Source organism: Sturnira hondurensis, unplaced genomic scaffold (genome assembly GCF_014824575.4).
Source record: "Sturnira hondurensis isolate 20B ecotype Veracruz unplaced genomic scaffold, ASM1482457v3 Scaffold0001203, whole genome shotgun sequence".
NCBI classification, from domain to species: domain Eukaryota; kingdom Metazoa; phylum Chordata; class Mammalia; order Chiroptera; family Phyllostomidae; genus Sturnira; species Sturnira hondurensis.
In genome coordinates this window covers 391057-402987 of record NW_028073834.1, presented here as the reverse complement: position 1 = coordinate 402987, position 11931 = coordinate 391057, and the positions used below count along the sequence as shown (strand labels likewise).

Below are 11931 nucleotides of genomic sequence, written 5' to 3'. Positions count from 1 at the left end.
GACCCAAGGGGTTACTCTAAGTATTAGCATTTTGTTACAATTGATATTGTTCAGTCATGTTTCTAGACTACAGGTGCTAGTGATGAAAGCTTTCTCTGTATTGGTGTTTAATAGAATTTTAATTGTTCTTTTAAAATTGATTTATATTTTCCTAATTTCTACTCATGCTTTTTAAAACTTTGCCTTCTAAAAATGATTAACTTAAGCCAATTTCATCTTATAATTAGTTGGTTTGCAGAGTTCTCAGCTAATTATTTTCATCTTATCAACTTACCGTTCTTAGGCGGACAGTAAAACAGTTACTTGTATACTCTGAGTAAAGCTTTTCCTTCTCGCTTTTACCCTTCTTGACTTCTCTTTATAAGGTCTTTTAGCATCTAGCATACTGATAGAGGAAAGGAAGAGTCGAGTCCTAAGGTCCCTAAGGGGAATTAAATTGAGAAGCAGTGTGATGGGGTCAGAGAAAAGAAAGGCTGCATTTTCTCTATATGGAGGTGGTGCAGATTATAAACTGTAGGGGCAGTTTCAGAGTAGTTCCAAATATGTCTTAAGTAGCAAGTGCATAAGTGGAAGCTCTGCCTACCAAAGTGAACTTCTGTACTTGGCTTAGATGTATAGATTCTGGTATGTTTGTTTAAAAATTCATTTGTGTTAATTCAGTTTTTAAAATGTTAGGTATCACTAAGTCTAAAAATCATTAGATTGTTGATTAAATGAAGCCTCTATGCTGTGCCCTTTTTTTCAATCCTCACTCAAGATCTTGGGGGTGGAGAGAGAGAAACATCAATTGGTTGCCTCCCATATATACTGTAACCAGAGATGGAACCCACAGTCTAGGTATGTGCCCTGAGCAGGATCAACCTACTGTCTTTTGGTGTGCAGGACAATGTATCAACCAACTGAGCTACCTGGCCAGGGCTATGATGTGCTCTTTTTTTTTAAAGATTTTATTTACTTATTTTTAGAGAGGGGAAGGGAGAAAGAGAGGGAGATAAACATCCATGTGTGGTTGCCTCTCAAGTGCCCCCTACTGGGTACCTGGCCCGCAACCCAGGCATGTGTCCTAACTGGGAATTGAACTGGTGTCACGTTGGTTTGCAAGCCAGCTCTCAGTACTCTGAGCCACACCAGCCAGGGCTGTGCCATGCTATTGATAGAAGTTCCAATATAAGAAATTCAGCTGAGAGGAGCTTTTGATTTGATAGATTTATGATTCAACTCTTTGTTGTACAGTCCCTACTAAAGCCAAAGCCTTTAGGCTTTTTGACGTTGTGGAGTAATCATGGACTCTAGAAGTAAAAATAATAATAATAATAATAAGATCGCAGGTAAATATCATTATAGATTGTTTCAGACTTTATTTTAAAATAAAGACCTTTTTTGTTTGTTGGTGACAGGGGTCTTTCAATTTAAAATTATGCTCAATGCCAGTTGAAATTGCTAATATTGATGAGATAGCAGTTCACAAAAGTATAAAATAGGCTGCCAGTTTTGAATGGAGCTCATTGACGAATAACTTGATCTCTTTTTGAAAACAAAATGTATTTCATCCTGGCTGCGTTGGCTTGGTTGGTTAGAGTATTGTCCCTTGCACCAAAAGATTGTGGGTTTGATTTCCACTCAGTGCACAGACCTGGGTTGCAGGTTCAATCCCTGGTTGGGGCATGTGTGGGAGGCAACTGATAGATGTTTCTCTCTCTCTCTCTCCCTTTCCTTCTTTCCCCCTTCCTCCCTCTCTAAAATCAGTAAGTGTATCCTTGGGTGAGGATTTAAAAAAATCTTTTTTTTTGTTTCCGGAGATGGGGAAAAAGGACAGTCATTAGAAATGTGCCCTACCTTATTCTCCCCATTATTACTTTTGGAAAAATAACATTTAGGGCAGTGAACCTATACTGTATAATACAGTACGATGGTGAATGTGTCATTATATGTTTGTCCAGACCCAGAAAGTACACCGTGAGTGAACCCCAGTGTAAGCTATAGACTTTGGATGGTCACAGTGTGTCCTTATAGGTTTGTAAGTCTAACAAAGGACCCACTATGACTGCTGGATGCTGACAGTGAGGTGTGCAGTTACAGGGCATGTGGGAACTTGGTACTTTTGTCAATTTTGCTGTGACTCTCAAGTGCAAAATTAAATCTGATGAAGTAAAATACAGCAGCTAAATAATTCTGGTATAATCTAGACTTGTATGTACTCCATAAATTTTTTTACATTGTCCTGGCCAGATAGCTCAGTTGGTTAGAATGTCGTCCTGGTGTGCCAAGGTCACAGGTTTAGTCCTCAGCATATACGTCATCTGATGAATGCATAAATAAAGAAATGGAACAGCAGATCAATGTAAAAAAATCTTTTTTAACTATGTAATGCACAAACATGGAAAAAATCATAAATACAGAAAGTACATAGTGAAAAAGTAGGCACCCTTACTCTGTTCTCTTCTCAAAAGCAGTCACTGTTTAATAATTTCTTGTGTATATTCTGTAGATTTCCTGTGTATTCTTTTTTTCACCACAGATTAGTTCTGTTTACTTTGAATACCCCATTAATGTTTCTTTGCTTTTTTAATGCTCCACACTGCCCTCAAAAAACACGATTAGTACTCATGAAGAGGTGAGAAAGAGGAAAGTTGTCTAGTGAACTGTAAAGCCAATATTGATAATTTTATAGTGATTTTTACTATGATGCTCTGTAAAATTGATTTACAATGTCGGAAAGTTCAGGGCATTTTATAGTGTATAAAATTTATGGTTAATTAAATGTAATGTTAATGATCATCGATCTAAACTGTCCTTTAGTCATCAGGGCTATAACCCCACCCTACAGTTATGAACCTGATTTTTCTGTGGGGAAAAAAATGCGTAGGTCACAGTATAATAGAGCTAGGAAGGCGTTAGTAATTACCTACTTCAACTCCTTGATTTTACAGATGAGTAAATTGGATTTGAGTTTATTTCAGGGTTTTTCTTAGGACACTGTTGTTAAGAGAAAGGAATACCTATGTAGTGTATGCATCACTAATGAAGTTATCTAACAAAAAAGGGATTTATAACCATATGCTGATTTCTCTAACAGAGTATGACTGAGACTAGCTAAAATGTAAAGCAATGTTTGTGATTCTTCCAGGAAAACCTCAGATGCATTCTGGAGGAGAGATGTCTTTACAGCCATCAGGCAGCCACTCTGTAACACCAGGAGCCCAGCCTAGGAAATCATCTCAGCTAGATACCTGTGCCTCTCCTCAAGGAAAGCCACTCAGGACTTCAGATCATCAAGCTGAGGAAGAGATAGAGGATGATGGACTATTTATTCCAATGGGTAGGTTTTCTTTTTCTTTCCTTTTAAAATTTATTTATTTATTTACTTTTAGAGAGAAGGAAAGGGAGGGAGAAAGACAGAGGGACATCCATGTGTGAGTGATACATCGATTAGGTTGCATCTCACATACCCCCAGCCGGGGATGTGGCCCGCAGTCCAGGCATGTGCCCTGCTGGGAATTGAACCTGTGACCTCTTCAGAATCCACTGAGCCACACCAGCCAGGGCCCCCCCCCCTTTTTTTAAATTAAAAAACCTCTTTATTGAAGTATAAAAAGCAGAAAACTGCGTAGGTCCTAAGATATACAAGTTCACTGAATTTTCAGTTTGAATACACCTGTGTAACCAGTAACCAGATCAAGAAACAGAATATTACCAGTACCCAAAAGTACTACCTTTCAGTTATTACCACCACCTTACCTGTGGGTAACTATTATCCTGACTTCTGACAGTGTAGATTGGTTCATCCATTTTGTACTTTTTATGAATGAAATAATGTATATGTACTTTTTGTGACTGCCTTTTTCCACTCAAAATTGTGCTTATGAAATTGGTCCACATCGTTACATGTACTTATAAGTTGTTCACTTTCATTGCTATGTACTATTCTGGTTTTTGCATATTCTACATTTTCTTTATCCAGTCAACTCCCAGTGGGCATTCGGATCATTTCTCGTTGTAGGCTACTCAAATACAGAGTGGTACTGCTGTGAACATTTTACTATAGATCTTTTGGTGAACATAGTACGTTATTTTCATTGGGTGGAATTGTAGGTCATAGGATTAGTCCTCTTAAAATTTTTTGAACTAAAGTAAATAGACTTTATTATTCAACCTAACAAATGATTTTTTAAATGTTTTTTAAAAGATTTTATTTATTTACTTTTAGAGAGAGGGGAAGGGAGGGGGAAAAAGAGGGAGGGAAACATCAATGTGTGAGAGCTACATTGATCGGTTGCCTCTTGGTCGACCCTGGCTAGGGTCCTGGCCCTTTCAGTTCACAGGCTGGCACTCAATCCACTGAGCCACGTTAGCCAGTTCTCAACTTACATGATTTTAGAGTGAATCCCTACAATTTCCTTTTTTTTTTTTTGCCAATACTAAACCTGCATTACTGTGTATGTTAGAATTGGTGATAGTGGATATCCGTATCTCATTTCTGAACTTGGGGAAAGGTGTTCCGTATTCCTCCATATTGTATGACAGTAGTTGCAGGTTTTTTATATATTGAATCAAATTAGGAAACTTTTTCCTTTTCAGCCCTTGGCAGTGTGGCTCAGTGGATTGGGTGCAGCCTGTTGTGATTAAAACTGCTGTCACGTACTGGTCTTTGATAGACATGTTTTCATTTTTCTTGGGTAAATAGCTAGGAGTGGCATTAGGGTAAATGAGTCTTAGGGTAAATGTATGATTAACTTTATAAGAAACTGCCAAACTCTTTTCCAAAGTGACTGCACCATTTTGCATTCCCACCAATGATGTGTGAGATTTATAGTTGATCCCCATCCTTGCCAGCAGTTGTCAGAATTTTAGATTTTATTCATTCTGGTAGGTGTATTTCCTTGTGGTTTTAACTTGGATTTCCCTAATGAATAATGATATATAGCATAGTTTCATGTGTTTATTTGCCACCTGTAGATTTTTTTTGGTGAAATGTGTGTTCATTATTTATTGTTTTCCTTTATTCCTTTTGTAATTAGTATGTATCTTGCAGGACATACTTTGAAACTATGGACTTACCTTGTTTCTCCTCAAATTTTTGCCTCCTAATTTTAGCATGCATTGGTGGATCATGTGCAACAATTACTACTATGTTGTTTTAATGGTGATTTTTTCTATTTCTCTCATTACTTCAACATTTATTAATTGGAATTTTTCTGTGGCCCATCTCCCTCATTGATTTATTTGTTCAGTTTTTATATGAACATGGACTCATGGATATTTACCTTATGATTTGAGTTATAAGGCAACACTGTCATTATGGCGCTCATTGTTTTCAGTATCAGCCATGGGGAGCTACTTCAGCTTATGTTTTTATGGTTATGTTTTGGTTTCATATAAAGGAACTCTTTGCCTAATCCAATGTCACAGATTTCTTCAAGAAGTTTTACATATTACCTTTAGGTATGTGATCCATTTTGAGTTAATTTTTATAAAGTGTGTGAGGTAAACTGAGACTCTTTTTGCACACGGGTGTCCATTTGCTTCAGCATTGTTTGTGGAAAAGATTCCTTTTATTAAAAAAAGTCACTTGTCCATATTTGTGTGGGTCTTTTCTGGACTCTCTTCTTGTTCATTGATCTATGTGTCTAACCTTCACCAATACCATATAGTCTTTTACAGTAACCTAGGCTTACCGTCAGGTGGTCTGAGTCTTCTAACTATGCTCTTTTTTAAAAACAAGATCATTGGGCTAGTCTAGCTCCTTTGCATCTCCATATAAATTTTAAAATTGGCGTGTCCTAATGCTGGCTGGTGTAGCTCAGTGGATTGAGCACGGGCCTGCGAAATACACGATCGCGGTTCGATTCCCAGTCAGGGCACATGCCTGGGTTGCAGGCCAGTTCCCAGCAGGGATCACATGAGAGGCAACCATACATTGATATTTCTCTCCCTCTCTCCTTCCCTTCCCCTCTAAAGATAAATAAATAAAATCTTAAAAAATAAATTAAAAAAAATAAAATTAGCATGTCCTTTTCTTCAAAAATGCTTGCTGGAATACCTGCTGGTAATGAATCTGTGGATGAATTTGGGAAAGTTGCCATCTTAACAATATTGGGTTTACATAGACAAGGTGTATCTCTCTACCGATAGGTCTTTTAAAATTCAGCAATATTTTATAGACTTTAGTATATACATTTTTATATATTTTCTTAGGAAACACCTGAGTATTCTTTCTTATGCTAATGTCAGTTTTTCTTTTCAAATCGTTCATTGCTAATATATAGTAATATAGTAGAGTTTAGTTTATTGGTATAACTTGTGACTTCTATTTATTCACTTGTTAGCTCTGTATACTTTTTAAATTTTTAAAAATTTATTTATTTTTAGAGAGAGGCGAAGGGAGGGAGAATGAAAGTGAGAGAAACTTCCATCTCTTGCATGCCCTGACTGGGGATTTAACCTGCAACCTAGGCATGTGCGCTGATTAAGAATCGAGCTCGCGACCTTTCACTTTGTGTGATGAGCCCGAACCACTGAGCCACACTGGTCAGGGCTCTGTATATGCTTTTTTTGTAGATTCTTTGGAGATTTATTACATAGATAATTATGCCATTTTTAGGCAGATTTTTTTATTTCCAATTTGTCTCTTCTTCCTTTCTGATGTATATTGATAGATTTTCAAATTTCAAAGCAATTTTGTGTTTCTGGAATAAACCATCCCTTTGAATCATGATTTATTACCCTTTTTATAAATTGCTGCATTTAATTTGCTAGTATTTTGTTAGGAATTTTTTTGAAGATTTTCTTTTTATTTTTAGAGAGAGGGGAAGGGAGGGAAAGGGAGGGAAAAGGAAGAGACAAACATCAGTGTATGATTGCCTCTTATGCACCCCGTCCTGGGGACCTGGCCCAAAACCCAGGCATGTGCCCTGACTAGGAATCGAATAGGTTGCCCCTTGGTTCGCAGGCCAGCACCCAGTTCCCTGAGCCACACCAGCCAGGGCTTGTTACGAATTTTTGTGTTTGTGGTCTGTAGTTTTCTTTTGTTGTAATGTCTTTGTCTGATTTGGTATTAGGCTAATGCTGGCCACATACAATGAGTTGGGAAGTGTTCCTTCCTCCTCTTATTTTTTTTCTTTTTTAAAAAATTTTTTAATTTTAATTTTAATTTTTTAAATTTTATTTAATTCTTGTTCAAGTACAGTTTTCTGTCTTATATTCCCAGCCCTGCTGCCCCCCCCCAGTGCTCCCCACCTCCCTCCCATTTCCACCCCCCACCTTAGTTATTGTCCATGTGTGTCCTTTATACTTGTTCATGTGAATCCTTCCCCTTTTCCTCTGTGATTCTCTCCACTCTCCCCTCTGGTCCCTGTCAGCTTGTTCTGTATTTCAGTGTCTTTGGTCATATTTTGCTTGTTTGTTTGTTTGTTTTGTTGTTTAGATTCCTGTTAAAGGTGAGATCATATGGTATTTGTCTTCCACCGCCTGGCTTATTTCACTCAGCATAATGGGGATTGTTTTTTGCTTCCTTATGTTTAATATCATTGGTTTGATTCTAGGCTTTATCCACCCATGATGTTGCAAAGGGTAGGAGCTCCTTCTTTCTTTCTGCTGCATAGTATTCCATTGGTAAATGTACCATAGTTTTTTTATTCTTTTTTTTCTTTTAATCACTTTTAAAAATTGTTGCTCTATTGCAGTTGTCCCAATTTTTCCCCCTTTGCCCTCCTTCACCCATCCCACCCACCCCAGCTCCCACAGTCAGTCCCCACACTGTTGTTCATGTCCGTGGGTCATTCATACATGTTCTTTGACTAGTCCCTTCACCTTCTCTCCACCATTATTTCCTACCCAACCCCCCTTCTTCTATTTAGAAGAGTTTGTGCGAATTAGTTTTTCTTTCTTAATATATATTTTTTAAATTTTTATTTCTATTTCTTTAGAGGGGAGGGGAAGGAGAGAAGGAGACAAATATCAAATGTATGGTTGCCTCTCATGCATCCCCAGCTGGGAACTGGCCTGCAACCTAGGCATGTGCCCTGACTGGGAATCGAACCACGATCATGTGGTTTGCAGGCCCGTGCTCAATCCACTGAGCTACACCAGCCAGGGCATCTTTCTTAATATTTTGTTGGATGCACCAGTGACGCCTTCTGGGCCTGGAGTTTTCTTTGTCTGACATTTTAAACTGTGAATTCAGTTTCTTTAACAGATACAAGGCTATTCAATATCTATATTTGTTTTCTTTTTTTTAAAATAAGGAGTTCTTTTTTAAAGATCTTATTTATTTATTTTTTAGAGAGAGGGGAAGGGAGGGAGAAAGAAAGGGAGAGAAGCAGCCATGTACAAGAGAAACATTTATCAATTGCCTCTTCCCTAGCCCCAACTGGGCATCTGGCCTGCAACCCAGGCATGTACCCTGACTGGGAATCGAACCAGTTACCTTTCATTCTGCAGGCTGGCAATCAATCCACTTAGCCACAGCAGCCAGGGTTCTATTTGTTCCTTAATGAGCTTTGACAATGGTGTCTTGTAAAGTATTTGTTCCATCCAAGTTGTTGAATTTATTAGTATAGAGTTTTTCATAATAGTTATTTTTTTAAAAAATATTATTTTATTTACTGATTGTAGAGAGCGAGAGAGACCTTGATTTGTTTTTCCACTTATTTTTGTGTTCATTGTTTGCTTCTTGTAGGTTCCTGACCAGAGATTGAACCCACAACCTTGGCATATCAAGGTGATGCTCTAAGCAACTGAGCTACCTGGGCAGGGTCATAATATTTCTTTTCTACCTTTTTAATGTCTGTAGGATTTGTAATGAGGTCTGTTCTTTTACATATCTTCTTTTAAATTATATTTTATTGATTATGCTATTACAGTGGTCCCAATTTTTCCCCCTTTGCCCCTCTGCCCAGCTCGCCCCCCCCACTCCCTCAGGCAATCTCCACTGTTGTACACGCCTCTGGGTCATGCCCCTGGGTCATACGTATAAGTTCTTAGGCTACTCCATTTCCTATACTGTACTTTATATCCTCATGGCTCTTCTGTAACTACCTATTTGTACTTCTTAATCCCCTACCTCTTCACCCAGTACCCCACATCCCCTCCTATTTGGCAACCATCAAAACACTCTCTGTATCCATGATTCTGTGTCTGTTTTTCGTGATTGTTTAGTTTGTTTTTTAGACTCAGTTGTTGATAGATTTGTATTTCTTGCCATTTTATTATTCATTATTCAATTTTACCATTTTATTATTCAATTTTGATCTTATTTTTTTAAATAAGTCCCTTTAACATTTCATATAATAATGGTTTGGTGATGATGAACTCCTTTAGTTTTTCCTTGTCTTGGAACCTCTTATCTACTCTTCCATTCTAAATATTTTTGCTGTAGGTCCCTGCTTTTCATGACATTGAATATTTCTTGCCAGTTCCTTCTAGCCTTCAGGGTTTCTTTTGAGAAATCAGCTGACTATCTTATGGGAACTCCCCTGTAGGTAACTAACTTATTTTCTCTTGCTGCTTTTAAGATTCTCTCTTTATGTTTAACCTTTTGCATTTTAATTATGATGTGTCTTGGAGTGGGCCTCTTTGCATCCATCTTGTTTGGGACTCTGTGCTTCCTGGACTTGCATGTCTATTTCCTTCACCAAATTAGGGAAGTTTTCTTTCATTATTTTTTCAAATAGAGTTCCAATTTCTTGCTCTTTCTCTTCTTCTTCTGGCACCCCTATGATGTGAATGTTGGACCCCTTAATGTTGTCCCAGAGGCTGGCTATGCTATTCTCATTTCTTTGGATTCTTTTTTCTTCTTGTTGTTCTGATTGTTTTTTGCTTCCTTATGTTTCATATCACTGGTTTGATTCTAGGCTTTATCCATTCTACTGTTATTTCTTTATAAATTGTTGTTCTTTATTTCAATAAGTGTGTCCTTCCTTTCTGACCAGATCTTTTTTATGCTGTTGAGGTCTTCATTAAGTTCCTTCAGCATCCTTAGAACCAGTGTTTTGAACTCAGCATCTGATAGATTCTTATCTCTATTTCATTTACCTTTTTTCTGGGGTTTTGATGTGTTCTTTCATTTGGGCTATGTTTCTTTGTCTCCTCATTTTGGCAGCCTACCTGTGTTTATGTCTACGTATTAAGTAGAAGAGCTACATCTCCCAGGCCTGATGTATTAGATGTCCTGTAGGTTCCAGTGGCACAGCTTCCCCTATTGCTCAAGCGGAGTACCCAAGATGTGGCCACCATATGGGCTTTGTACACCCTTCTCTTACTGTTTAGCCTTGATTGCTGTTGGCAGGTCAATGGGAAGGATTTACCCAGGCTGATCAGCTGCAGAGACTAGCCATGAACCCTTAGCTGTGAACCATCTTCCAACCACTGTGGAGGATCAGCTGTGCAGAGGCCCACTCCACAGAGCAAGACAGAGCAGGGCTCTGGTGCCAGCTGAATCTGCCTTTTGAGTGTTTCTTGTGCAGGTGGTTGAGTGATGGTACTCCAATGTGGTCTGTAGCTGTCCTCTGGGTATGCATGCTCTGGGGGTTCCCAGAAGGTGCAGGCCAAGGGTATCCATCACCTGTGTTCTGTCCAGGGCCATCTGGCATAAGCTACAAAGTGATTTGCAGATGGTTGCTACTTGTGCTTGGCTTGGAGGTCCACCAGCGAGGCCAACCTGTGCACCAAAGCAGTCTGTTGCTATTGCCTGTCCTGGGGCCACTTAGGAAGAGGTATGGGGGCATGCTGAGGCCAGGTGCTGCTTGTTTGATAGGATTTAGGAAAATCTGAAGCATGAGCCAAGACAAGCCCTTCCTATGGGATAGCCACTGGAAACAACAGCTTAGGTGGGTTGGGAAGTTGGGTGAGGCAGAGCCTCAGTGAATCATCAAGGTGGGACAAACAGTGTGAGCCAGGTTGATGGAGTCTCAGATATGGTGTCTGCCTGCTCAGAAAAGGGCTCAGAAAAGGAACGGTGGCCTCTGCCACACTTTTGTCTGGGAGAAAGCTGGCCCCCCCCCCCCCCCCCCAGCTCTTGCCCTGATGCCAGACACTTCAGTTTCTCCCCTTATGCTTCTGGTGGCTTTCAAGCTGTTGCCCCAGTGCTGAACTTCAGAAGGAGTGAGTGTAAGTCCATGTGTGGGACCTTTAAGAGGAACTGCCTAGGACTCTGGTAGTTTCTGTCTTCCACAGCCTCAATCCCCACTGGTTTTCATAGCCAGAAGTTATGAGACCTTCTCTTCCCGGCACTGGAATCCTGGGCTGGGGTAGCCTGTCATGGGGCTGGGACTCGTCACTTCCAAGATATCCCTCCCAATTTTTACCTGCCACACATGGGTGTGGGACCAGCCTGTGTGAGTGTCTGCCCCTCATGCCTGTCTTGATGTGACTTCTTTAATTGTAGAACTTCCATTCAGCTTGATTTCTGATGGTTCTGAATAATGATTTTTCTGTAATTTAGTTGTAATTTTGATGTGGCTGTGCAAGAGGTGAGTGATGTTTACCTAGGCTGCCATCTTCTGTTCTTTTGTTTCTGATGCTGGTACTTTGTATTTTTTATTATTCTGCCAGTGGTTTTTCAATATTGATCTTTTCAAAAGATAAGCTTTTAGTTTCATTAATTTCTCTATTGTGTTTTATGTTTCATTGATTTTTGCTGTTGTCTATTATTTTTTCCTGTCTGCTCCTTTTGGTTTAAGTTGGGCTTTTTCTAGTTTCCTAAAGTAGAGGCTTAGATCACTGATTTGAAACTTATTATTTTATAATAATAATGTTTAATGTATCAGTTTCTCATGAAGCATTGTGTTAGCTGAGCCTTACAGTGGAAAAAAATTAAAATTGATTTTTAGAAAGAGAGGGGAAGGGAAGGAAAAAGAGAAATATTGATTTGTTGTTCCATTTAGGTATGTGTTCATTGGTTGATTCTTTTTTTAAAATTAAAATTGCTTTTAT

General features: G+C 38.9%; 1 protein-coding gene across 1 annotated transcript in view; it reads left to right on the top strand.

Moving 5' to 3' along the window:
- Window positions 1–11931, top strand: part of LOC118999053 (GON-4-like protein) — a 64341-nt gene that overhangs the window by 12142 nt on the left and 40268 nt on the right. Inside the window, exon 3 of the mRNA XM_037063391.1 lies at window positions 3128–3319. Coding sequence (XP_036919286.1) covers window positions 3128–3319 — 192 coding nt within the window. The remainder of the gene's footprint in view (window positions 1–3127; window positions 3320–11931) is intronic.